At 44.4% G+C, this 27,787-nt stretch overlaps 1 protein-coding gene and 1 non-coding gene across 5 annotated transcripts in view; one reads left to right on the top strand and one right to left on the bottom strand.

Moving 5' to 3' along the window:
• The window catches only part of KPNA1 (karyopherin subunit alpha 1), a 112,394-nt gene extending 98,716 nt beyond the window's left edge, over window positions 1-13,678 (bottom strand). For 2 of the 4 annotated variants that reach the window (XR_012896999.2, XR_012897000.2), the window contains exons 1-2: window positions 13,418-13,545; window positions 3,198-3,339 (exon numbers count right to left, since the gene is read on the bottom strand). Coding sequence is in view for 2 of the 4 variants with exons in the window: in XM_075904361.2 (XP_075760476.2) it covers window positions 3,198-3,326 (129 nt within the window). In the remaining 2 variants the exon portion in view is untranslated. The other 2 variants (XM_075904361.2, XM_075904376.2) reach the window with 2 other exon arrangements.
• On the top strand, window positions 7,492-7,648 carry LOC112545981 (U1 spliceosomal RNA). The gene has a single exon (XR_003089577.1). It is a non-coding gene; the product is annotated as a U1 spliceosomal RNA (small nuclear RNA).
• Window positions 13,679-27,787: the final 14,109 nt, after the last annotated feature.

The raw sequence follows: 27,787 nt of genomic DNA, 5'->3' as shown, positions 1-27,787 counted from the left end.
TATGCTGATTTATGCTGGGTAAGACATTTCTTGAGTGAAAGCTCTGAGATGAGTATTGGTCTAGCAGAAATGTTTACATTTTAATTATGAACCCTTCAGAAATGGAATTTGCTAGCAGAACCTGAAAAACATTGAATTGAACTTCTCTAATCTGGCACACACTGATCTGGCAACATCCACTGTCCAGCATGATTTCAGTTAGCCAGATGCCCACTTTTGGGTGTGGCCAAGTTTCCCATGGTCACAAAGTTTGTTTACAGCCACCAGTCCTGACTCTCAGTGTTCTGTGCTGTTCTTTAGCTCTAAGTTACCCCTCAATGTCTTCTAAGAGCCCAGTAAGCAGTGGAAATGTTGGCAATGCTTCTGGACAATACCTGTAATTTTAGCAATATGTGCCACTAGCACTGCACTATTGTGTTACACAATATTCATTAATAGTAGAACAAGTGGTCACAAAGTGAATCCAGTCAGTCCATTTAAAATCAAAAGGAAATTGTACTACATAGTGTCTGACTGCCACAGGTTGACTAATCCCTAAAGAGATTAAAACTTAGCCCACACTTTTCACTCTAAAGATAAATTCATTTGTTTTCTGATTCAGTATCTTTAGTAGTATGTCCTATGATCTAGGAATGAGATAGTCATTGTCAAGTGGTAGAGATCAGGAAAGACTTTCTCTTCCCAATCTCTCGTGAACAGAAAACAAGTAAGTACATTTACATGAATTCCCATCCCCAGCCTCTGCTCCGTGACCCTCAATTTCCTTTGAAGCATCTAATAGAGGCACTTCCAGTATTCTTTCTCTGGTCTTAATGGATTGATTTTGTACTACTGGATCAGGTCATCAATGTGCTACTTTCAGCCCTTAATCTAGCTCCAAAAGTTTCAATCACCTGAAGTGCAGTTTCATTTGGCTTTAATCCATCTCAAAGTGTCCAGTTTCTCCAACAGGTGCAAAGAAGGACTACTAAGAAAGTCATAGGAATGGAGAGCCTATCTTACAAGAGACTTAAGGAGCTTGGATTGTTTAGCTTAACTAAACAAAGGCTGAAGGGAGATATTACTCTCTATGAATATATCAGAGGGATAAACACCAGGAAGCAAGAGGAGCAGTGTTCCCTGTAAGCTGTGCACTTGTGTGGCCAGTCAGGAGAAATTCAAATGCTGGCCAGCTAATTAGCAGAGTGTCCACAGCTAGGTTTTGTGTTTCTATTGGTGGTGCACAGTCACACATGCCCTGGTGCACATACAAATTATTCTGCATGTGGCTGGGAAAAAATCTGCACATGGATGGAAAAGATTAGAGGGAACACTGGAGAGGAGTTATTTTGGCTTAGGAACACATGGACATAAATTGGCAATCAAAAAATTTAGGTTTGAAATTAGATGAAGATTTCTAACCATCATAGTGATGTTCTGAAACAGTCTTCCTAGCCAAGCAGTGGAGACAAAAACATAACTAATATCTATATGGTGAAATTGCCTACAATGGAATGTGGCCCATCTGGGACTGCTAATAGCAAATACCTCCAATGTCTGGAGATGGATTCCAGATGTGGAAGGCTCTGAGTTACTATAGTGAATTCTTTCCTAGGTGTCTGGCAGATGAGTCTCACAGCACGCTCAGGCTCTAACTGACCACCATATTTGGGGTCAGAAAGGAATTTTCCCCTAGGTTATATTGAAACCATTCCCTCCCTCTCCCCCCCTCCCTCCCACACACAGAGAGTCTCTGCCATCTCTTCTGCAGGTTTGACAGCTAGAACTAGAATAAATGGTAAAGTCTCTGTAACTTGGAATCTGTAAAATATGATTTGAGGACTACAGTGACACAGCTAGAGATTATAGATCCATTACTGGAGTCAGCTGTTGAGATTCTATGTTCTGTGACATGCAGGACCATAGACCAAATGATTACAATGATCTCTTTTAGCTTTTCGACTATTAGTTTATAATAGGGGACACCCCCCATCTTACAGGTGGAAAGACTAAAACATTCCTGTAAGCAAGCACTGCCATTTACGTGCACAAGTGGAATATACTTTACCTGAAGAAATGCAATTTAAAAGAAAGATTGGCCACAGAAAGGAGAGGGAGTTTTCCCTAAAGGCGTGAGGCTGCCAGGGACTGCTAATGAGCACCACTGCCAAGGGGGGCTCAGCCCGGGGTAGGGATGTAAGCAACTAGTCGCTAGAAGAAGCCGGCTTAAAAGCACCATCTCTGCATGGGGACAGAGGAGGCAGAAGCACAGTGGGGTTCCGTGCTGTGCCTCTGGCCTTTTAAATTTAATAAGAGCTAGGTGGCTCTTACTACATTTAGAAGGTGGAGATGCAGTGGGGCTAGCTCATGAGACCGGGCGCTAATTCCCACTTCAGCTCTGCAGTTTCCCTCCATCGATTAATTTCCATCGACTACTCAAGTAGCTGTTTTAAATGCAATTTAACATCCTTAGCCTGAGGCAGTTGCTAACTTCTTCCTTCCCCACTGATTTGGGGCAGACAAACTAGAAACTTGATATAAGCCAAGTTCCTAAAAGGCTGTTTCCAGCCAGCAACCTGCAATGGAATCAAGAGCTGGGAGGTCATTAGGGGTAAAATGATTGTAAGCTGGGTTCTGAGAAGACCCCAAAAGCAGAATTCCTGCTGAGGACAGTAAGATTACACAGGAATTGGAGCTCTTATAGAGGATCCAGAGGCAAGAGACTTAAAGACACTGTGGTTGAGCCAAAGCTGAGGGTTGGCAAACTACACCAAGCAACATCCCAAGGGTAAAAACCTCTACTTCTACTCAAGACACTGCTCCTGGTAAGAAAATTCTCTCAGCACTGTCCCTATTTGCAGGCTCCCTTCTTCTGAGGTAACAGGAAACCAATAATCCAATGGTTGTTTTCAGCAAATTGTAGGCACAAAAAAAATGTTCAATTCCCTGTTCAACATATCAGTCTCAAAAGCAGGACTGGTATATGAACGTATCCCATAGTCATGGCAGAACCAAGGCTCTATCTCGTGTGATTTCAATATATCAAAGAGCAACCAGGCAACAGTATAACTGGCTCCCACTATCAAGGAAATCTTCTCTTTAATCACCAGAATTCTAGCATGCACAAACTTATGACAGGGATAACCAGTGGAGCAGACTTTTTCAAGAAAAGTCTTTTAAGGACTAGCTATAGTTACAAGAGAAGAGTTCTGCAGTACCTGTTCTTCCCGTTTCTGCTTCCGCAGCTGAAGGCCCTCTTCCTCCCGTCTACGACGCATCTCATCAGGATTTAGAGACTTGTTCTTGTAGCTCTTCAATCGAAAGTTCTCTTTTCCTGAGGTTGTCATGATTTCTAGAATACTGCAATTAAAAAGGTTTGTCATATGAAGAATTTCTCTTCAGGAACACACTGCTTCCAGTTCTATCTTTATTATTGCTATTGCTAGCTATACCTCCAAGCACTGTTCCCATCCTGACTAGTGTTTCTCAGAGGAGAGACTATTAAGAGAAGATAGAGTTTACAGTACTGATACACAGTTCACGTGTCAGATTCCAACAGCATGAAAGTACTAGTACAGGAGATGCTGGAGATATTCCAGGCTAGCAGTTCCCAACCCCTGGTCTGAGGACCAGTGCCAGATCGCAAACCACTGGCTGCCAGGTCACAGCAGGTCTGGGAGCTGAGGCTGCAGTACACCACCCAACACATCCCCTCCTGCTGTGGCTGTTGGGAGAGGTGTGTCCTGCCCCACCTCTCAGCCAACCAGTACCAAGCAGGGGTGGGTTCTCCTCCTGGACATAGAAAAGTAGTTCACTGCACAGTGGGAGGGCTGCGCAGAGCCTGGGAGGCAGCGCAGGGCTAGGTAAGGGGGGCAGGGCAGGCACTAGGGGCTTCGGGGGCAGAGCTACTGCTAGAGGGCTCTGGGGGTGAGGTGCTCTGAGAAGCAGAGCTGGCTCTGTGGGCAAAACAAATACTGGGGGCAGGGCTAGTACATTCTAAGGGGTGGGGGAGTTGACACTGGCATCTGGAGTAGGGAGCTGGCACTGGATTGTCTTACTTTTGGGTGCAGGTTAAAATGGATCCTTATTGGATATTGGGGCTTATTTGTTTAATTGCTCACAGGTAAGTAAAAGATGGCCAACCTCAATAATGACTGCAGGACAGCTCTATCAAAATTAGCAATAGGGAAGAGCAAGCACTAATTGTGATTCTCTAGTTCCGTGTAGCTGTTCTACAGCAGGGATATTAGCAAACTATTTTTGTAAATGTGTAATGGAGACCAGATCCCGCAGAGCAGCCTGCCCCCCACACTGCTGCCTCTGATAACACCGTCCTTTTGACAGTATGTGAAATCTGCCATGAGAGCTTGAAAAAGCTAGTCTCCTCCCTGGGCAAAGGAGATAAGCACTACAAGTCTGAGGCTACATTTAGACTGCAGCACTCCCGTATCCCGAAAAGCAATGCTGTGTCCAAGGAATGCGTCCGCTTTTCCAAAAAAAATTTTGGACAAGCGGGCATGTTCTTTCGCCATCCCTGTAAACCTCATTGTACGAGAAAGAAGGGATGGCTTGAAAGAGCAGGCTTTTCCAAAAGGCATAGCAAAACCATTACTTCTATTAATATGGACTTGATTTTAACCACATCTACTCCACGCTAAACTAAAGGCTCTCTCATGCTATATTCCAGATGACTAATCACTATTACCTGCTTTGAAAAGGCTGCCCTGTGGCATTGCAAATACTTACTGGGTGGCATTCCTCCCTAAGAAGGAAAAGGTGATTCCATAGGCAACTGTAATAAGGCAGACACGATATAAGACCTCACTGTGGGAAAATGGCAGGGCTGGCTTAAGCGGGTGGGGAGCTAGCCAGCCATCTGCCCAGGGCACCAACCTATGGGGGGGTGCCTGATTGTAAATTGGAGGGGCATCATGCATCCAGGGACGGAGGCCGCGCATGTGCCACAAGCCCAGGGGCAGGGCCGCACATGCGCCACACGCCCGCGGCACAAGAATGGCTCAGGTCGGCACTGGAAAATAGGGAGTACTGGAGCCCCAATCTCCAGTCTCAGAGTTGTTGAGACCATATACAAGCCACTTTCAGACATGCAGACCATTGGGATCCAGCACATTAAAGACTAAGTCAGGCAAACCTGCAGCCAATCCAGAATGCTCACACAGGCACCCCTCCAACAGAGCTGCAGTGAATCATCACTCAAACATGCATCAACAACCCAGCTACACTGATTTACCTTACCAACAGAGCCTGGAAGCAAGTGGCAGCAGCCTAGCCCTGAGATGGACATGGGTCAGATACCTAAGCTTGGGGGTTATCTCCCCAATCTGCTAATCAGTCTGTGCAACAGCACTACCCAGCCAAACCTTCCTGTTGTCTTGAAACATATCGGACTCTTGAGACTCACAGCCTGTTTTTTATTCAATTCCTGTCCCAGCCTTGCTTGAGCCCGGATCCAGTCTCATTCTTGCCCTACTCTAATTAGGGATGTGAATGGTTAACAGATGGGGGCTAGAGCAGTCCCTGTCCACAGAGGGTGAGCTGCTCCAGCCCCCTCCCCTGCTTACTTCCACTTTAATCTGTTTACTGGTTAAACATTTAACCAGTTAACCAATTAAATGGGATTTTACATCCCTCCCTCTAATCTCACTTCACTCTGTTTACTGACCAACTTCAGCCTTGCTTCCACTTCCTGACCCTCCCTGGACCATTGGACTACTCAGTTTGCATATTTGGCTATATCTGGATTTTGTTCCAGGGCCACCTATGGTGGCCCAACCCTGACTCTACATCTAACGTCTATCTCCACGCCAACCGCTAGGCTGACTGCCAGGACACAGTGCCTCTCCAAATCCATTACTTTCTTGTAGTTGATCTAAAGGCCAACAAAAACAAAACCTTTGTTCATTGGTAAGTGGTAAAGGGAGCAAGGTAAAGTGTAAAAAGTTTCCATCAATCCAATTAGAATTATATCAGGGTCCCAGAAAAGTGGGGGCTCCATATTTGAGGATGATGGGAGGAGGGAGAACACACCAATCCCTTTGAATTTTGCCCCTGTAAGGTTATAAAATATAGTTTGGCCCTACATAAGGAAGTAATTTGCAGATACTGCTGCCAGGCTAACACTTACTGAACAGCTAGAAAATCCCCAGTGCTTCAGAGCTAGAAGAGATCAGCTAACACTGCTCAGGCTGGTGCTGCCAGTGGAGAAAACAGGCTAAAATGTCCAGACAGCAGACCTCTTCTCCATTTAGCTCTTTAGATAACCTTTAACAGATGCACTATGTTTTCTTTCATGCCTGAAGACAGAAAGGATTTTACGTATATGATGTGCAAGGTGGTGGATGTGCTGGAAAACAAGACTCTTGGATTGGCGGGGAAAGTTGAGAAGCTACTGATAATCAACCTGAGGGAGTTCCTACACAGTCAGACTGAGGAAAAAAATCAGTACCATAAGTTCAAGGGAAAAAAAAGTAGCTGACCAGTAGAAATCATAGAGAAAATAATTTGACAGAAGCCTGGTGGTTTGTAACCACCAGAGGCAGGAAGACACAGTAGCTTTTTACACAGTTGGAGACAGAAAAGGATGGAGAGGCTGTGGCCACCAAAGAGAAGAGTAGAAAGAATTCCACACTGCTAGAAGTTTCAAATCAATTTCAGATATTCAACCTGGGAACTCTGGAAGATACCCCTCAAAATCCAACAGCTCCAAAGGAATAGAGGAATGCACAGGATACATACATGGATGGCAGTTCAGCCCATTTGTAAGGAAATCAAGCTTGCACACAGAGTTCTCCAGGTATTCATGGAAGACAGACAATCCTTGATGAAGATTCAATACTCAGAAGAACTGAGAGAACATTCTGCAAGGGAAAGGTGAACACACAGATGACAGTAAAGAATGATAGAACCCAATCCAGTGCTGGGAGTTGAAGAAATTCAGAAATGGACTGGAAGTAAGAGAAAATATATATTTTCCCAAGGACCGACCTTAACGCACACTAGGAACCTTTTAGTTAGTATCTACAGCATCCACACAAAGAAGTCACAGAGCAGCACTTTTCACACTGCTTATTCACATCCCAAATAGTCTGAACAGTGGACCAGTGTAGACAATCCTTCAGTTATCTGAGGCCTGGTCTACTCTAGGAGGTTAGGATGATATTAATCATGTTAGGCCGATTTTCTAAACAATCTACATCACAAAGCCCATTCTGACAACTTTAAGGGCGGTTAAACTTGATTTCTATACTCCTCCTTGATGAGAGGAGTAGTGCTAAATTTAATCTTGCATGGTTGACTTTGCGATTGTAGTCTGCACTAACATAAAAAAAACATAGAAAAACATGAACCATCTAACCCGTTGGTTACACAGTTAAATGTTTTAGGAGATACAGTGGTAGGGAGAGAAGGGTTTTGCCCTGGTCCAGCTGTTGGCCCTACTCTTTGGGGGAGCCATGAAAGCTGGCTCCAGTGCCAGCTGGCTCTGGGCTGCTGATAGGGTCCCAGTGAGTTTAACCATTTAAGGTGGTTTTCCCAGGGTAAAGTTCACCCATTGCACTGCGAGTGTGCTGACTTCTGCGATTTCCCCAAATTTGGGAAACTAGACTGCATAATTTGTGGCAGTGGGGGACTGTGTTTGTGCTTTCCCCTAGGGGGAAAAAAGTAACTAATAAGTATCAGTTATCTGTTAAATGGTTGAGCTTTAACATCCCTAGTGCAGACACAACACAGTTAAAAGTCAATGTTCTTGGACTCCAGGAAGTGTCCCACCAAGCTCCAATGTGACCAATCTGGCCAGCACTTTCAACTCCGCTGCTCTCCCAGGTACACAAAGAAAAGCCCCAAGAAACTTTGAATTCTACTTCCTGTTTGGCCGGCGTAGAAAGCCCAGCAGCACATCTTAGCAGTACACCTGACCATGAATGCTCAAGGCCCCAAACAAGCTCCAGCATGAAGTATGCAGGAGATCTTTTACCATCCTAACTGATGTGTAGGGAGAGGATTCTATGCAGGAAGAACTCCAAAGCAACAGAAGAAATGCTGATATCTATGCCAAAAATTGCACAAAGCATGGTGGAAAAAGTTTCCACCAGGGACACCCAGCAGTCCCATATCAAAATAAAGGTGCTCAGGCAGGCATACCAGAAGACAAAGGAAACAAAAGGTAAGTCTGAGTCAGATCCACAGACATGCCGCTTCGATATCACCGAGTATCTTCATCACACATCTAGAGAGAGCGATGGACAAGATCAAGGAAGAGGTAGAAGGGATATCGGTACTCGGTATGAGAATTAACAACTTGAGGTTCGCAGATGATATAGTTATCATTGTGGAAGATGAAGAGAAGTTAGCGAGAATGGTGCAGGTGCTAAATGAGGAAGGGGAGCAGTATGGGCTGATTATGAATATCAATAAAACGAAGACAATGGTATTTGGAGATACGGAAATAGGAAGGAAGATCAGCATAGCTGGGATTAACTAGAGAACGTAGAGAAATCACGTATTTGGGGAGCAACACAATGTATGATCTAGATTGTAAGGAGGAAATAGTGACTAGAATAGCAAAAGCAAGAGCGAGTTTGAAGGCGATAGATAAGATTTGGAAAAGTAAAGCAATTAGCTTAGGAACAAAGCTGAGTGTCTTGAAAATGTGTGTATTTAGCAGCATGTTGTACGGATGCGAAGATTAGAAGGGAAGGATATTGGTGTTCCAGAGGAGTTGTTATAGAAAGATCTTGAGAATAAGATGGATGCAGAAGGTTACCAATGAGGAATTATATAGGAAGATACAGCCGAAAGAGAACCTACTGCAGAAGGTTATACAACGAAAGTTTCAGTTATTCGGGCATATCCACAGAATGAATGAAGAGCGAAAAGTTAAGACCCTGGTATTCAGCATAATAGATGGTCTGAATAGGAGAGGCAGACCCCACAGAGAATAGGTAGATGATATAGTTAATAGTAGACTGGTGCGCAGCTAGTCTACAGAAACTAAGTCATTCCGCACTGGACAGGGAAAGATGGAAAGAAATAGTGAGGGAGGCATCAGACACCAACGGGCACTGGGTCCATGGTTGTTTATGATAATGATATGATGGGATTCTAGGGGGGCACGCAGTGTCCCAAAGCTGTCCGTGATACCTCCCAAGCTACTCTTCAGATAGCCTCAGGTAACAACAGGGAGGACACTGCAGATGAGGAAGGTAGATGAGGAGGAGAAGAATGCTCACCAGGCAGGCAGAGCATTTGACCCTACAGACAGCCAGAAGCATTTTTTTAAAACTTTGGAACCAATCCCCTCCACCCAAGATGTATTGCTACTGGACTCTGAAGGAAGGGAGAGCACTTCTAGTGAGTTCACATTTGTATTCCTACTACAAGTGGGTGAAGGGAATTTGGTTTTATCTGTGGTGGCCATTCTGTCTACACAGAGGGGGCTCTCTGGAACAGTTTAACAACATGTCTGGAGATGGAATGGGAATCCTACCTACACATCTGTACAAAGCTCTCAGAGATACTAGATTTCTGGGAAGGCCTGCCTTATTCCGTTCTCCCCGGAAGGATGGCATCATTGCAGCACAAAGAACCACAGCATACCTCCCAGATATCTGGGCACAATCAGTGAGTCCAGAATGCAATTTTGTGATTAGGACAAAACTGTCATCATGCATAGCAACCTGGATGAAGAAGGGGAACTTCTGTAACTGATATCACTGGCAATCCACCTCTGTTTGCTCATCCCCAACAAATCAAGATTCCTGGTTTGCTAGCTCCTCCTTCCCAGTTCCCCCCCCCCTCTTGGCAGGCCCACATGGGAAGGGAGAGTTATACTCTGCAGGTGCACAGCGGGTGGGGGTGGCAAACACACACTGATCACATGAGCCCATGCAAATCCCACCCCCTCTTGCAGGGTCCCTCACAAATGCGGGCCCCCCTTTTGCAAATGCAATGGACACCTGGTAGGTATGGAAGCGGGTAGTGGAGTCACTTCTCGACTAGTCACTCCCTCCACTTGCTGCTTCTTGTACATTTCAAAAGGAAAGGCACAGTTGTCAGGACCCTGTGCAAATGGATTTCCCCACTGCGCCTCTTCCTTTGAAATGTAGCAAAGCCGCAGGTGGCTCTTGTACATTTCAAAGGCAGAGGTGCAGTGGGATAGCGAGCACCCCCCTTACTGACTAATCGAGTAGTCGATGAAAATTCCATTGACTACTCAATTAGCTGATAAATTGAAATTTAACATCCCTAATGCCTGGCCAAGAGAGCTGCACTTTGCAGCCACTTTGTCACATGTTTTCAAAGCCAAATACCAAGAATCCCAAATTGCTGATTACCAAGTCTGTGGCCAAACAGATATAACTGCAACGTGCAGGGCTTGTGTGTCTTGTACCTGCCTAGTAGGCACTTAAAAACATCTCTTTGGCCTTGTACAAAACACATGCCTTTGTATACCCCAGAGCTTCATTCAAGGTAAAAGACTAGCTTCTGCATTCTACAAGGTATTGTCTCTAAAGCCTGTCCTTCATTTTTTCCCCTCGATGCAGCTGCAACAGTGAGTCTGTTACCCACTTCCCCTAAGTCCTGCAGCACTTCAGCTATCATAGATCAGACAGCTAAAAAACATGACATAGGATAACATGTTTCATGAGCAAATGCTATTCACCCACATCAACGGGGCACAACTAAATATAAGAAGACAAACAGGTTGCTACACAGGGGGATTGTAATAAACCACTTGCCATTGTGCCCTCCACCTCCTCCCTGCAAGACTCACACACTGACCTCCTTTTCTTTCTCTTTTGCCTGGGTTTCATAAATAGAAACTAATGATTTTTGAACAGGAGCTTTATTGCTTGTGTCAACTGCATGTGGGTGTGAGTGAGGGGAGGGTTAACAGACCTGCACATGTAATGCAGGGGGTACCTGGTTAAAAACAATACATAACTGTCACATCACTGTCTGGTCATTCACGAAACCAAAGAATGGTATTGGAGAAATGAGTAGGAAAGTTTTTATCCCTTCAAACAACAAAAACCAGAAGTCAGATAATGAAATTATTAGACAACAGGTTTAAAAAAAACATAAGGGATATTACTTCAACACAGTCAATCTGTGCATCTCATTGCCAGGTGATGTTGTGAAGGTCAAAACTATACTGGGTTGAAAAAACAATCAGATAAATTCCTGTAGAATATGTCAGTCAATGGCTATTAGCCCAGAATGTCAGGGACTCAACCCTATGCCCTGTATGTCCCTCAACCTCTGACTGCCAGAAGCTGGGACTAGACAACAAGGATGGATCAGACAATAATTACTCTTTTCTGTTCTTTCCCTCTGAATCATCTGGTATCATTCACTGTCTAAAGACAGGATACTTGGCTATATGGGCCACTGTTTTAATCCAGTATTGCCACTGTTAAGTTACTGTGAAAAAAATTACCATCAACACTTCAGCAAGCTCCTCAGCCAGTTCTTTTAAAATTTTATCTGAAGCCTTCGATTTATAAATATCTAATTTAACATCCTCCAGAGTAGGGATGTAAAATCCTGTTTAACTGGTTAACCAGTTAACTGATTAAATGTAATGTTTAATAATGTTTACCTGATTAAGGGGGGGTGGTTAGACTGGCAGGGGTACTGGAGCACCCCCTCCTTTCTCTCCTCCATCCGCTCCCCACAGAGGCTGCCACAGCCAGCCAGAAAGCCCTTGTGTACAATGCGCATGTGCTGGGCCCACCACAGATAGGCATTGCTCTGGTCGGTCTGGAGTGCTCCAGCCCACAGAAGCCCCCACTAGTAAACCAAAACTGATAAAACTCACACATTAAACCTTATCAGTTAACTGATTAACCATTCACATCCCTTCTCCAGAGATACCAATGGAAGGGAAAAAAATGTTATCACTGTCCAACTACATTTGGGGTAAAACAGAAGATAGAACAGAAATATTTATTGAGCACTTATACTTTTTCCACATTACTATTCTACCTCTTCCATCTAGTAATGGACCAACACCATTGTCATGATTATTTTTGTTCCTAATATATTTTAAGTACTTACTTAACTCTGCAGGCCAAAGGATTCTCCTTGCATTCCTTGGCATTTTCTACAATTCCTCTCAGCTTCTCATACCTTCCATTTGTTATATATAATTTTTGTATCATAGCCTTCACTTCCATTCTATTGTATTTTTAACCAAAACAACCTTCTCTCTCAATTGTGGGACTGTGGGTTTTGGGAATCTCAACTCAAGACTACTTCTACTGTATTATGGCTCCAGCTAAGACTAACTTCCTAAAGTGTTTTGCATGATTAACAACGACAAAAGCAAAAGAAGTGATGTTCACTATGAAAGTTGCCAGGAAACTGAAGTCTGAGCAAAGAAACTATCAGCTGTGAAGGCTGAAGAATATTGCTCCAAATATTTATGTTCTGTGTCATATTTTTATCTTTCTATTCATTTAATGCACTCTCACTGTTGTGCTTAAAATCCTCAATGCAACCTTGTTTCTCTCTATGGTGAGTTCTGAAACCAACATGCAAACCTAACTCTGAAGGGTGAATTATCAAGGTGAGAGGTGTGTGATTCTCAAAACCATCTTAACGTGAGCCACATATGGTGGCTATTTTTCCTTAACAATCCAGAAAGAGTTTGAACATGTCAACAAATATATGGACAAAAAACGTTATACACATATTGCATTTTTTTAAAAAGCTGCACCACTTCATTCTGTAAAAGCAGATTTCCTTCACTTTCACCAAAATAATTCATCTTTTCAAAGTTAAACTATTTGAAAGTAAAAAACCTAGAGTTTTTGGCATTAAATGGCAGCAGGGAATTGAGACCTATCCTTCAGTGCCCAAGCTAACAGCCTGTAACTCAAAAGAAGCTAAAGGAAACTTCTTCACATTTAGGAAAACTGCTTCTCTTGAAGCAGAAGTGTAAATCTGGAAATGTTACATCCTTAACAGTCTGCCAAGCCAATGCCGTGCGGGAGCTAAACACAAACTTTACCACAGGATACTGCTGAAACCCCAACGACTGCCCCCCCCTCCCCCCAACAATGCCAGGTCTCGTTTATCACGGCTCCACCCACACACGGCACGGGGCACGCGAGGCCGAACCGCGACTGCTGCACGCGGTACCTGACAGCGGCACGAGCACCCGCCCCAGGGCCCGCTCAGCAGGGCACTGCCCCTACTCACGCGCGCGCCGCCGGGAACGGTCCCGCCACGGGCAGGGTGACAGCGCGTGCAACGGCTCTCGAACTGCTCCAGCAGCGCCCGGCCCAGGCCCCGCTCCCCAGCGGCTGCCGCACCAGCCCCGAGACCCCCACACGCCCGTCGCTCGGCTCTTCCGGGCCACTACAGCCCTGCCGGGCAGTGGCAGCTGCGGCGCCCGGTCCCTCCGCTCTGGTACCTTAGGCCCGGCCTGCGGCTTCTCCTCTCGGGCCCGAGGCGCGCGGGCGCCCCTCCCCTCTCGCCCGCCTGCCCAGATCTGGCCGCTGCAGCACTCACTGCGGCTGCGCGCGCGCGCGCGTGTGTGTGTGTGTGTGTGTGTGTCCTCTCGAAGCGTCGTTTCCGGCCCCGCCGCACAGGCCCCTGGGAGATAGAGTCCCCGCAAGCCGCCAAGCGTGGGGCTCGGATACTCTCCGATCGTTCCACGCGACAGGCAACGTCCGGGCCGAGAGGACTAGCTTCCCAGAATGCAACGCGTCGCCTCTGTGCGGCCACGCGCTAGCGGCTAGTGGATGAACGGCAGTGGAAGGCGCTGTGGCCGGGGGCGGGGGCCGGCCGGGCGCGAGGACTGGGCTGCGTCATTGTGCCGCGCCTCGTCTCGCCGCTGGTGGCGCGCGCCGCCTGCTATCCCAGAATCACAGGGGGGGGGGGCGGCGCCGAGCTGCTCCTAGGAAGCCTGCGCGAGTCGCCGGCCCGGGCTGCGCCTGGTGCCAGAACCTGCACCCCTCCCCCGCGCAAGGAGAACTGGAGCCTACGCGCGTTTCCTGGCCCCGCAGCCGGCAGAGCTTGGGAACTAGCTGCAGCGGGTTGGGAAAGAGGCTCCAGCCCTGCGGTGTTGTGACAATAACCACACCCGACCCGCAGCGCACACAGCTGGAGGAAGAGGCTGAGGCTGTAGTGCAGTGAATAGGCTGAACCGTTTATTTATAGGAGGCCTGTGTTGTCTGAAATTGACCATTAACTGCTATCATATTCCAGAATGCAATCCAGGGCAGTGAGTGATTGTGTCGTTGCCTGTCCTGCAACCTAAGGTGCCTCCTAGGGCTTTGCTGTTGTAGCTCACAACCTGGATCACTCGTGAACAGCCTGCAAGCATGTCTCTGTATCTGCTGCCTGCCCCCAACCCTCTTACACTCTGGCTTCCACTATCCTTGGTTATTACTTGCAGTGTAACCCCAACACACTCCTTGCCTTGGATTTTCCCAAAAATGTAAGCTATGCAGTGTCCAACCTTCTCCAGACAGTCCAGATAGTAGAGGTCTGTTCTTAGTATTCAAATCTGCTACTTTAAGTGGAGTTACCACACTGTTTAGTTTGACATAGCACTGGATTTGTTTAGATTAAAATAGATTTTATGTAACTACAAGTACAAGGTGAGTACAAGTATGTGACATTAAAGACAGAAACGTTTACAAGAGAAATAAAGATGAAATGCTTTCTAGTAACTAAAACTTAAACTAGACTTAGTTCAAGGTAAGATCCTTATCACATGTTGCCAGTAATATGTGTGATCAAATTCTCTAGTCTGGATCCTTCCTCTCACACGTGCACCTCCATTAAGTCCCAGGTATGGTTCTTTTGTCTTCTAAAGCAAAAGAGAGGGACAAATGTACTGGGGGACTTTTTGCCTCTCACTTTTATAGTCCAGTTGCCCTTTGAAATGGGATTCTTCTGAGAATTAACCCTGAAAGCAAAGTTTATGCAAAAGGTAAAGAACGAAACCTGGAGTCTGGGGATTCCATGAAGGAAGTTTCATGCTGTTTCTCCTCTTTATATAATGAAATATAGATTTGCCTTGTCTGCTGCTATTTCCCCTTCAAGCAGTCTCAATAACCATGTTTACTACATATATACAAATTGAGGTAAACACATTCTTTTGTTTAGTTTAGACCGGTTAAACAACTTTTGTGGTAATATCATACAGGGTTAGGGTTAGGGTTAGGGTTAGGGAAATTCATAATGCTACATATAATGTTGCTACATACATTTCACCATAATATTGACCAGCAAGTTATTAATTTTCAAATGATACTTCACAAGGCATATCTTTCATAACAGTTGTTGCAGTAGGATGCTGAGTGTGTCAACAAGAGTGCATTCAGTCATAATCACTTACTGCCATTGCCAAAAGAAGCCTGGCAAACACCCCAGCCTCCAAGAGTACACAGATTCTTTTTGCAACTACACATGTATAATTTACAAATTATATACAAAGCTGGGAGAGATTTGGTGCCTGCAGAAATTAACTAAAGCATTTGACTAAAAGGGGTGCAAAATACAAAGCTAGATTTTTGAACTACTCAACCCTATTTCTTTAAAAAACTGCCCCGTCTCAGACAAAATGTAGACTGTGATTGCCAGAGCTGCTGTTCAGGATGAGACCCTGCAGAAAGTAAATAATATCCCAGGTTGCTAGGGCAGCATATTATTAATTATTAATTTTAGCAAGCAGCATTCAAGAATACAAGGAATTTTGTTTAAAGTTGCGAGGATGGTACAAAATATGTTTTTCTTTTTATATTAACTAACCACTGGCCAGTTTTTCTTCCACTATTTGATCTGAGGAAGTGGGTCTGGCCCACGAAAGCTCATCACCTAATAAACCACCTTGTTAGTCTTTAAAGTGCTACATAGTCCTATTTTTTGTTTCAGCTACACCAGACTAACACGGCTACATTTCTATCACTATTCTATTATGACCCAGGAATCCTTTGGTGCCAACTGGCAAAGGGCAACAGGAGACACACAGGCTATGTCTACACTGGCAGCTTCTTGCACAAGAACAGCCCTTCTTGCACAAAAACTTGCCTGCTGTCTACACTGTAAATTTACAGTACAGTGTCAGAAAACAGGACTTCTTCTAGAAGAGTTATTCCTCTCCCCAAGAGGAATAAGCCCTCTTGTGCAAGAGCTCTTCCACAAGAGGGCAGTGTAGACAGTCAACATAAATTTCTTGATCAAGAAACCCCTATGGCAGTGGTCCCCAAGCATTTGAAGCTGCCGGGTGCCAGGGGGCGTGGCCATTCGCCTGCCAGGTGCCAGAGGGCAGGGACACTTGCACACCCGGGGGCGGGGCCGTGCATATGCCACACCCCCATGAGCCACGTGCCTGGGGCCAGCAACCCTATGCGCCGTGTGGCCACAGGCTCTGTCCTTCCCCCCTTGGGTATTCATTATCAGACCTGTGATTCTCGCGACACGCTGCAAAGTCATAAGGTGAGCTGTATTTATTACGTGAGGGTGTCTTTGTAATCGATTTCTAAGTTCTAGAATGTGCATTATGATTTAATTTACTCATTTGTTTCCAGTACTTTCACTTGCTACAATTTGAATCCTTTGTTAAATAAGCTTCTTGTTTTCATTCTACATATATCTGAGCACTATATGCTAAGCAGAGCATTGATCTGATGTGAAAGTGGTAAATTGAGGAGTTCTGTTCCTTTGGAAACAGTGAATCTGAATGTCATCAGTGTCCAGCGGCTCTAGAGCTGGACTCTCCAATCCAAGGGGATGCTTAGAGGATTTGAAGATTGGAGTGTACCTATCACTAACCTGTAAAGGGACAGTGGGGCCTGTGAGGCCTAGAAGAGAGTATATGTGTTGTCCATAACAGGATTTGGGGAGCTGATTCCTGGCAGGCTCAGTCAAAACTTTCTCACACAAATGACAGGTGATAGTGAGGTGCTTCACAATTCTGAGTACCCTTAGGGTGCATCACACCTGCACTAGAGCAACACTGGTGTTCAGAGCATTCCCTGGGATCAGTGCACATGAACATGCCTTGGTGCACATAAACATGTATTTTGCACCTGGATGGAACAAAATCTGCACATCAATGGAAAAGATTAGGGAGAACATTGCCTGGATTAAAGTCCCTGCTCCAGATCAGGGATCTGAATTTGGAATTTCAGTAATGCATATGTGAGTCCTATTGAAGCAATACATACCCAGATTTCTTGTCCTCACCCATATTTTATGCAGAGCCCCAATCCTGTAAACTGACTCTGAGTATACTTACAGGATTGAGCTCCACTGGTGAAACAGACAAGGGAATTAGGATTGCCAGGTGTCCGGTATTGCCCCAGACAGTCCGGTATTTTCACCTTCTGTCCAGTAAAAAAATTTCGGAAAATACCGGACGCCTAAAATGTCCGGTATTTTCTGATTTTTTTCCTGGCCAGGAGGCAAAAATACCGAGTGCACCTGGTTCCGCAGGGGAGCTGTCTGGCCCGGAGAAGGAAGACAAGATGGTAGATGGCTGTTGGCAGCCTGCTAGAGCCAAAAAGCCTTAAATGCGTTTCTTAAAGGGGCCATGCTTTTTTTTTTTTTTTTTTTTTTTATAATTAACAACTCTCGGGGTCCTTTTTTTTTCTCAACAACTTTGGTCTCTCCCTTTTTTTTCCTCAACAGAATTTTTTCCCCGGTTTTTTTTTTGGGTGGGGGATGTTTCAGTATTTTTGGTTAAGCCATCTGGCAACCCTAAAGGGAATGTCTTGGCTTTGGCTTCAGCTAGAGCTCTGAATAGCTCATTTAACTCTGGCAGGGCGGATTAATGTTTTGAAGGACTTAAGGCTAATGGGAAGGAAGGGCCTAAGTATGTTGCAAAAAATTATGAAGTCATCAAACATTTATCTATATACATATTTACATAAACTTAACACATGTATTCTACCCTCACTACACTTAAACATTTTTTCCACCTGTAACTATGGCAAAGTCATGAATGATTTCATCTTAATTCAAAGACTTGACAATTTCATTCTCAGTGCTCAAGAAGGACAAAGCACTGAGATGCTCTTGCATTGTGGTGGATCAGAGGACATTTTTTACCCTGGTGAGAAGAGAAATGGAACATTCTCCAGAACAGTTAGTGATTATTGGTGACAAATACAGCTATAATGCAGTTACAACAATTAGGAAACATTCTGTCAAACTGGATTCTGTGATAAGCTTTCATCATCTTTTCTTTCTATATCTGAGGCTATGTCTAAACTACACTTCTTTTTTCGAAAAAGGTACACAAAGTGTGCTCCGATTCTTTTTTCAGAAGAGGCTTTTCCGAAATTTGGCCCGTCTACACTGGGCCAAATTTCAGAAAAACCTTCTCTTTTGGAGGAGCCCTTCTTCCTCGTGAAATGAGGTTTACAGGGCTTTCGAAAGAGCGCATCTGCTCTTCCGAAAAAAATTTCAGAAGAGCAGGTGCATTCCCTGGATGTAATGGAGTTTTCTGGGATACCTGAGAGCTGTAGCTTGAGAGTTATAAGAATCCAACAAATTGAGGAAATTCTTTACGCCGATTACTTTTCAGGAATAAGGGCATTGCACAAGAGGTTTTTTCTTGCGCAGGAAGGGGCAGTGTAGACAGCTCCTTCTGGCACAAGAGCCTCATCTGCAAAAATGGCAGCTCATTAGGTATGCAAATGAGGCTCAGCGATATTCCATGCTTAGCCTCATTTGCATATTTCTGGCGCAAGAAGCCGCAAGTGTAGACATAGCCCTGGAGCGCTCCTGCAGGCCGCTGTACTAAGCAGCAGGCCAATGAAAGGGGTTGGCTGGGGGTGCGTCCCACACCAGTCCAGGGAATGCGTTTGCTCTTCCGTTTTTTTTGTGTTTTTTTTTTGCAGAAGAGCAAATGCACTCTTTCGGAAGCCCCCGCATTTCTCGTTCCACGAGAAAGAAGAGGGCTTTCGACAGAGGTGGGGGTTTCTGAAATGTGGTCCAATCTATATGGGCCAAATTTCAGAAAAGCCCCTTCCAACAAAAGTAACGGAAAAAGATACGCAAAATGTGGAGCGCATTTTGCGTATTTTTTTTTCAATAGATCCTCGCAGTCTAGACATACTCCTAGAGTCCCCAGCTGACCCTGGGCTCCATGCAGCGCTGCCCCTTTGAAGCATCACGGTGGCGCATCAAAGGGGCAGTGCAACACAGGGCCCAGGATCAGCTGGAGTGCCCAGCTGATCCCAGGTTCCGTGTTGCACTGCCCTTTGGAAACGCCGCGCCAGCACCTCAAAGGGGCAGCACGTTCGGAGCAGCGCAACATGGAGCTGGGGATCTGCTGGGCACTCCAGCTGATCCCCGGTAGGGAAGTTAAAGACTAGTGGACTAGTCAACTATCCGATAAGCAAATGCTTATCGGCTAGTCAGTCGACTAGTCGATTCCCACCTCTCTTTGCTGCCTCTATCAGATAAAGGTAGCAAAGGGGCGGGGAGAGAAGGGGTACTTCAAAGTGGCAGCACCACGTGGCATTTCCCCAGAACCGGGGGTCAGTTCTGGGGAAATGCCACACAGAGCTTGGGATCAGCTGAGGAGTCCCCAGCTGACCCCAGGCTCCACTGCCCCTTTGAAACACATGGAGGCAGCATTTCTAAGGGGTAGCCACCACACAGCTGATCCCCAGCTCAACTGTGAGGCTGCTGCCCCTTTGAAACGCCGCCTTTGAACATTTCAAAGGGGCAGTAGAGCCCGCGGTCAGCTGAGTGATCCCGGGCTCCGCGCTGTGCTGCACTTCGAAGGGGCAGCTCAGCATTAATGCATGTGATTAACGAGTTAAAAAACGTAACGTGTTAATCCTGGACTGCATTAATCGCAAGCATTAATGCATGTCAATTGACAGTCCTAGATACTATATATATATATTTGTTTGTTAGTCTCTAAGGGTATGTCTGTACAGTGCCATGTAGCTTGAAATAAGCTACACAATTAGAGCTACACAAATTGCCTAGCTTATTTCAAGATAGTCTATTTCGAAATTTGGCGCTATCTAACAATGCCAAATTTCGAAATAGACCACTATTCCAACAAGTCACTTTATCCTTGTGGAACGAGGTTTACTGGGATGTTGGAATAGCAAGCCTATTATTTCAAATATATTTCAAAATAACAGGCTTGTTGCTAAGACACGGAAAATGCTATTTTGGGATACCGGACGTATCCCGATATAGTGCCACTGTCTAGACCCTAAGATGCCACAGGACTACGTGTTGTTTTTAAAGTTACAAACGTACACAGCTATCCCTCTGAGAGAGTTTTGCTTACTCTAGAAAAACATCCTGCTTATGAGAGGTATTTTAAAGCTTTTTAATGAAAGACAAAATACTGATTTGAACATTCTAAAGGTCAGATGTGTGAATTTGGTGAGTTACGTAGCTCCCTGAGACAGGATAGTCTGTGACATTTTTTGAATTAACCCAGATATCCAAGATAAATTGCTGCCACATGCTTACAGGATGAGGAAGTGTTGTCTGTAACACATAAGGGCTACGTCTACACTGGCCCCTTTTCCAGAAGGGGCTTGTTAATTTCAGAGATCGCAATAGGGAAATGCGCGGGGGATTTAAATATCCCCCGCGGCATTTAAATAAAAATGTCCGCCACTTTTTATTTAAAGAGCGTCTACACTGGCCCCGATCCTCCAGAAAAAGCGTCCTTTTCCGGAGGATCTTATTCCTACTTCAAAGTAGGAATAAGATCCTCCGGAAAAGGGCGCTTTTTCCGGAGGATCGGGGCCAGTGTAGACGCTCTTTTCCGGCTTTTCTAAAAGCCGGAAAAAAGCGGCGGACATTTTTATTTAAATGCCGCGGGGGATATTTAAATCCCCCGCGCATTTCCCTATTGCGATCTCTGAAATTAACAAGCCCCTTCCGGAAAAGGGGCCAATGTAGACGAGCCCAAGGAGTTCTCCCAAAGTTACTGTCTGCAGGCAACATAAGCAGTGTACTCCAGGCTACTGCGAACTCACTCTTTCCCTTTGTAGGCTATCAATTTATATTCCTTGCTTTGTCACACTCAACTGCTTAGCTCCTTGTCTTCTGATCAGCCACTACGTACACCAGTCCACTGCCTTTGGGGAAGCAGTACACCCTCATTCATTAATTTTGCTTCAGTTCAATATTCTTCTTAGCACAAGGTTCTTAGATAGAGATATCGTAAAATCAAGTAAAAAGTTTATTTAACAGAGTCTGAGATAAAAATTCAGATAAAATAAGTGTAAGACTTTGGAAATGAGATTACAGGTAAAAGAAATACAAACTCTAGCTATAGCCTGTATTTACTAACAAGTTATTTTCCTGTCTAATAAGGTATTTCTTGCCCAATGGTCAGTCCATGTAGTGCTTATCCATGATACCTCTGGAGTGCCGGCACCTACTCCCCACTGTTGGGGGTGAGCCCTCTCCCACCCTGGTCCCCCATCCCAGCTCACTTCTTTACCTCCCTTCTGCCCAAACCCTACACCCTGTGTCCTCCTGCACCCTCCCTCCTAAACTCTGTACCCCCAGTCTGCTCCTGTGCCCTACCCACACACCCTACCTCCAATCTGCTCCTGCACCCTACCCCCAGACTGCACCCTTTCTCCTGTGCATACCACCCACTCCCATCCCAATCTACTCCCTGCTAGACCCCTCTCACACACTGAACCCCTCATTGTTGGCCCCACCCCAGAGCCCAGGGGGAACCCACACAATCTACTAGCCCGGCCCCCTGAAGACTTAATCTGGAAGCCCTGAGTCTTGGTGTCTCCTAACGCCCCCACAGGGCTGCATTGTGTGGGGAACATGGTGCCCTAAGTTGCATGAGTGAGATGAGTGTCTCTCTTTTTTTTCTACTTATCAGTTGGGGGCCACATCCATGAAGTGGGGGGAGTTGCTTCTTACTTGCATGTGGCCCCCAACTGATTTTTCTGGGGGTCAGTGGCTCCCAAGCCTAAAAAGGTTCCTGTGATGCATAGGAGGAGTGCTGGTCAGCACCTAGTGGCTAAAGGGTTAAACTCAGGTTGCTAAGAGTGTTGGCAAGGGACCAGAAGAACCAATGGGATAGAGTGCTGAAATCTGAATTGTATATGGATACCTTGCCTGCTCTCTTTTTGTGAGAGTTTAAGCCAGGAGTTGGGAGGCAGAGAATGATTTAAACCCAGGCAGGACTACCATGCCTCCAAGGAATTTGGGGCATGGAAGTGGACTGAGCCATGAAGGGATTGTGAGTAAATAAGGGGACAATGTGTATCTAATCATGATCAGGATATTTTTCTTTGTTTGGTTGTTTGGGTAAACTTCTCTGTGTGAATCTATGCCTTCCCTCCCACACTCACCATATTCAAGCTACAGCCCAAAGTGCTATGATTCTTTGTCTGTGTCTAGACTACATCCCTTTTTCGGTAAAGGGATGTAAATTAGGCATGTCGATATTGAAAATGAAGCCGGGATTTGAATTTCCCGCACTTCATTTGCATAATGGCAGCCACCGCTTTTTTTTGAAACAGGGCTTTTTCAGGGAAAAAAGGCAGTTTAGACAAGGTATTTTCGACAGAAATGTCCCGTTTCAAAAGATCCTGTACGCCTCAAAAAATGAGAGGTATAGTTGAGACACACCCTTTGTGTTTTGATCTGTTCTTTTCTTAGTTGCTCTGTAATACTTAGCAACAGAGTATGCTTTATCAAGTGTATCTTTTTGTTTTATTAATAAAATTGCCTTTTTAAGGCAATGACTTGATTCTTGTGTCATGGAAGATAATAGAAGGTCAGTGTGTGTGTCTGCTTAGCCTGAAAGGTCAGCTATGAGAGAGACAATTTATTTTCTGTGCTTTTTGGTTCATTTTTCAAGCTCTCTTGTGGCAAAAGAGCTTCGGGTAGCCCTGGGCAAGAAATTAAAGTGTTTCTTCCTATTTTTTCAAGGTTAAAATCACTTGATGGGGGCAGCCTATTTTCCAGAGTCAGTGCATCTGTGACTCTGGGATGGTTTTTTTTTTTAGTAGAACCTATAGAGGCAAGGCATTTCAGGTCTTTTGCGGGGCTCCACCTGCCGCACTCTGACAATTCCCTGCCTCTGTTGTAAATGCTGGAACAGCATGCATCTGATCCAGACTGTAAACATAGGACTGGGTTTGGCCTACATATGTCAATTGTTCTCAGGGTTGATTGAATCAGCTAATGTTCACTAAGGATGTTAAAATGAGGCTATTTTACTAATTGAACAGTTGTTAGAATTTTTATCAACTATTAGATTAGTCAGTAGGGGAAGGCAGCTGCATCAGTCCCGGCTCATGCCAGGTCCAACCCCACTGCAGTTCTGCAATTTAAAAGGCAATAGGAGCCAAGCAGCTGAGCTGGAATGCCATTGAGAAGCAAAATTGGAAAAGTAACAGGAATACTTCTGATTGTATCTACTGAGGAACAACCTATCCTGAATGCTCAATTACAGAGGGACAATCTACTCTCATTGCTATTTGTTTTCCATAACTAACTCTTAGAATAAACTTTTATATATGATAGAATTCAACTATTTGGAAGGTTTTTTTAAAACAAGACTTTATACTTTGGGATAATTTAAGCACTGAATCCAGATGTGCAGACACTCTTTCCTTAACCTATATATGATATAATTTCAACTTTAGCTTTAATAAAAAATCTTTATACCTGCCTAAGCGTGTCAATATCACACTTGTGTGTGTAGAATGAGAAAGCCCCAGCCCTCCAAAAACACATCTGAGCAGTCTCCTTGAATTTAATAGGACTAGACCTGTAGTGTTGCTGTGTCTCATGAATTTTTTTCGTACAGAACCAGTTCCTGAACTACAGGAAAATCTTAGCTTTCATCTTTAAAAAAGTTTCTAGCCTTCAAAATCTAAAATACATTAACTTTGCAGGGTCTAAAAGGAGAAGTTAAATGAAAACTCCACATTTTTAGAAGTTCTTAGGTTTTATAAATGAATGGCTGGAATGCCATTGAGAGGCGAAGTTGGAGAAGCATTTGGAATACTTTTGAGCATATTTTGAGGTCTAACTGGTTCTGTGGCTGAGGGAAGTTGGGTGAAAGATGAGGGAACATGAGTTTGCAAGGATATCAGGGGAGTAGCTGAGGAAGCTAGGTTTTGGGGGGGTGTCATGGCTCCTTCCCCACTCTGGCATGATAAATGCAGGAGTGGGGGCAAGCAAAAGTACCCCAAAACCTTATCTACCAGGCTTTGGTATAAAACTTCCCCCTCAAAATTGTAACAACCTAGATTTTGGGGATAAAATTTCTGCTGCCACAACCCAAATATTAATAAAGCAACCAGGGAGTGACTACTTGGGAAATCTCACCCCTAAAGTACAAAGTAGGACACAAAAATTAACCAATACCAGGTTAATAAAAAGAAAAGAGAAAGAACTTTTATTATCACCACAATATTCCTGTTGCAAGCATAATGACTAGATGGAACAGTAACAAAATAATATACTTATGGAGTAGAAATTTATCATGGGCCAGGAACTTAGTTATAAAGGAGAGCAAAACCCATTTTTAAATGCACAGACACTAGATCCTATTTTCCAAACCATAAAACAATAAAACCTAATGGATTTTTCTAAACTTTATCTTACTTACAGACTGTGAAGACTATTTTCTTGTAGGGAGACATCCTGTCCCCTTCAATAGCTGGAGAGTAACTACCCCCAGGACCAAGGAGGGAAAAAATAAAAAAATTCCTTTGTCCCAGTTTGAAATTCCTACCTATGTTTCCATTGGCCACTCCACCTGGCTAGGTGTAGTTAACCCCTTAGTTTCCAGGCTGCTGGCCATCTCTCATGATCATGACAGGGTGTGTGTGTGGAAATTGGAAGTAACTGAGCTATCAGAGAGGCTGAGTGTATGGATGTCTGTGGGGATGGCTGGGGGAAAGCTACATTTGTGGGATGCCCATGAGGTAGTCAGGGGAGGAACAAGATTTGTGGGGGTGTCTAAGGGAGAAGGGGCCATGGTTAGATGCTGGCTTTGCACACAAGTCCAGTGGGGCAGCTGGAGGATGCCTACATGACTAAGTGTGTGGATATGTCCAAGTATAGCTGGGTGGCTTTGGGGACAAGCTAGGACAGCTGAGTTTGGAGATTGTCCAGGAGAAGATGCACATAGGGACAAATCTATGATAGCAGCTAGATGGAAGTTCCTTGGCAGCTGAGACTGTGGTGGTGCTGGGATTGTTGGACAGGCGGGAGTGTCTTGGGGATGAGCTAGTCACTGGCGGGGGGAGCCAGGATCATGAAGGGGGTAAAAAATGGTTTTCCTATCTCAGGAAAATGTTTGATACTGTGAAAAATTGTTCCTGTCTGCACTGACACTAAAGTAAAAATCTTGAAAAATTTCACAACCAATCTAAAAAAAGTTAGATTCAAGTTCATTGAAACATTTGTTTAGATTTTGACTTTTTATATCTTTTTATTTACTATATTAGCTGCTTACATATCTAAAAAAAAGTCATTTCAAACCAAAAATGGGTGATTTGAAGACTAGTGGACTGCCTGGACTGTTGGAAACACAGCGGTCTCTGGTGGCTGTGAACTACAATTGCAGATCATTTCTGCAGTGCCAATGATCACCTGACATTACAGTCTGCAGAGAATCATGAGGAGTGGCTTGTGTGCATGAGTATGCCATATAGCAAACCTATGTGCTTGAAAATCATGAGTCAAACCCTCACATTAAGTTGTTTTAAAATTAGATTTAAAATTAAATATTGATATTTGTATTTGCTTTCTAATGTTCGCATGCTTGAAATTCACATTTTCTCTCCAATCATAAGGGCTAAAAACTTTTGATTTTTAAACTAAAGCTGAAACTCTCAGGGAGTAACATATGTCCAATGGTGCTCAGTTACCACACAGTGCATTTAAAGTACTTGCAAAGACACTCCTTTATTCTGAGTCAGACTGCAGCTAGCTGTGTGTAACAACAAGAGCTTCACAGCATCCGCTCAGGCTCCCTGACTGAAAAGCTCAGCCTTTAAAGCAACGGTCCCCAATATCACATCTCTTGCCATACAAAATTTAACAACCATAAAACTTTTAAAAATCAATATAACATACACAAATACTTAGTGCCAACTTAATAGCTAAGCTTATTAACATATTCAAGTGGTCCTTGAAGGCGCACTGTCATTTCGCTCTGTAGGGCTCCTCAAGAGCATCAGCACTACTGCTGTCAGGATGTGGCAAATCTCTTTGTGGTAGTTATTCCATGATCCAGGACTGGTTTTTCAGAGTGGTGCAATTGTTAACTTGTCTGAGACTGTCTCAGACAAAACAGCTGACTCATTGCCCCTTAGCTTCCTTCCATTCTGGGATTTGTCACCTGTTCTTCCTTTGCATATGTCAGTCTAGGGATGATAACCTCATACGACCACATGGCTATCTTTTCTAACATTACTGCTGTTTGTTTCCCCTCAGAGATACACAGCATCGTATTCTTGAAGTAGTGGCAGCCCTGAGGACACCAAATTATTATTATTGTTTGCCTTGTCTGTCTCTTTATACATCTGTAAGTCCCACACATCATTGGTGCCATTTCATAATTCCACTGAGCTAAATATAGATCAGAGTCTAGCTCTGCAGTCTTTTGTAGCAGATACTTCATTGTCACACTGGTTTTCACCAGCTGCTTGGATTGGGGATAATGGAGACTGACAAATTACCTGCTTAAACCCGTACTCCACTGCAAAATGCTTAGATTCATGCCCACTAAATTGTGGCCTATGAGTACGCATTGTTATGTCAGATACGTTATGTGTAGCAACAACTGATTACCTGTAGCTATTGCTGTGTGTAGCTATAGCTGTAAATAAGGCTATTTTAAGCAAGTGAGAATAATAATATAGGATAAATACATAAACCTATCTATGCCTACTTTGCTACACAGCTTATTTTTTCTGTCACCAACATGAGCTATTTTGCTCAATTCGGCCTGCATGTTTGGCACATGCAACAAGCCTTTCCAGCTTCCTGAATGTCACTGTTCATTTGAGGCCAGTGTGAAATGTCTTTGGCCCATCTGAGATTTTCCAGTCCCCAAATAACCTTTGTACGTCCTCACCATACTTTTCTATAACCCTTTTGGGGCTTTCTGCAACTGCATTTTTTCTTTCTATTTTCTGTATTTTAGTTACAATACCTTTGTGAATATCGCTCTCCCCTTCCAGCCAAGGCCTCACCCCTTCTGGAAGCAGAGAGCCAGGCTCCCGCACACACATTGCTCAGCGGCTCAGAGAGCCTGTCGGCTCCTGCTTGTACTTGTGCTATGCTCAAACACTGAGGTTTAGTCTGCACACAAAAGTTAGGCTGGCACAGCTATGCCCGTCAGGTGTCTTTTTTCACTAACCTTACCCCATTCCTCCATGAAGCAATCCACATTTCAAGGCCAGTTGAATAACAGTATGGATTTTACAGCATTTAGAGATGTCCTTTAAACAGAAAGGGCTTTTCAACCTTACCTACAGGGGAGTGTCCAAGACAACGTTTCTTTCAAAGACTGTACACTACCTCCAATCTAAGAAAAAGATTCAGGGGTAGCCGAGTTAGTCTGTACAGGATAAACATAAAAAACAACAAATGGTCTGGTAGCACTTTAGAGACTAACAAAACATGTAGATGAGATCATGAGCTTTCGTGGGCACAGCTCACTTCTTCACATGACATTCCTCGATGTGCAGTTAAATAAACCTCTGATTTGGTTCATTTCAGAGGTTCATTTAACTGCACATCCAGGAATGTAATCCATGCCCTCAAATGCCAGCAATGCCCCACT

The sequence above is a fragment of the Pelodiscus sinensis genome, chromosome 1 (assembly GCF_052426305.1).
Source record: "Pelodiscus sinensis isolate ZL-2025 chromosome 1, ASM5242630v1, whole genome shotgun sequence".
NCBI classification, from domain to species: domain Eukaryota; kingdom Metazoa; phylum Chordata; order Testudines; family Trionychidae; genus Pelodiscus; species Pelodiscus sinensis.
Note: the sequence above shows the minus strand (reverse complement) of the source record. Positions and strands in the feature narration are given on the sequence as shown.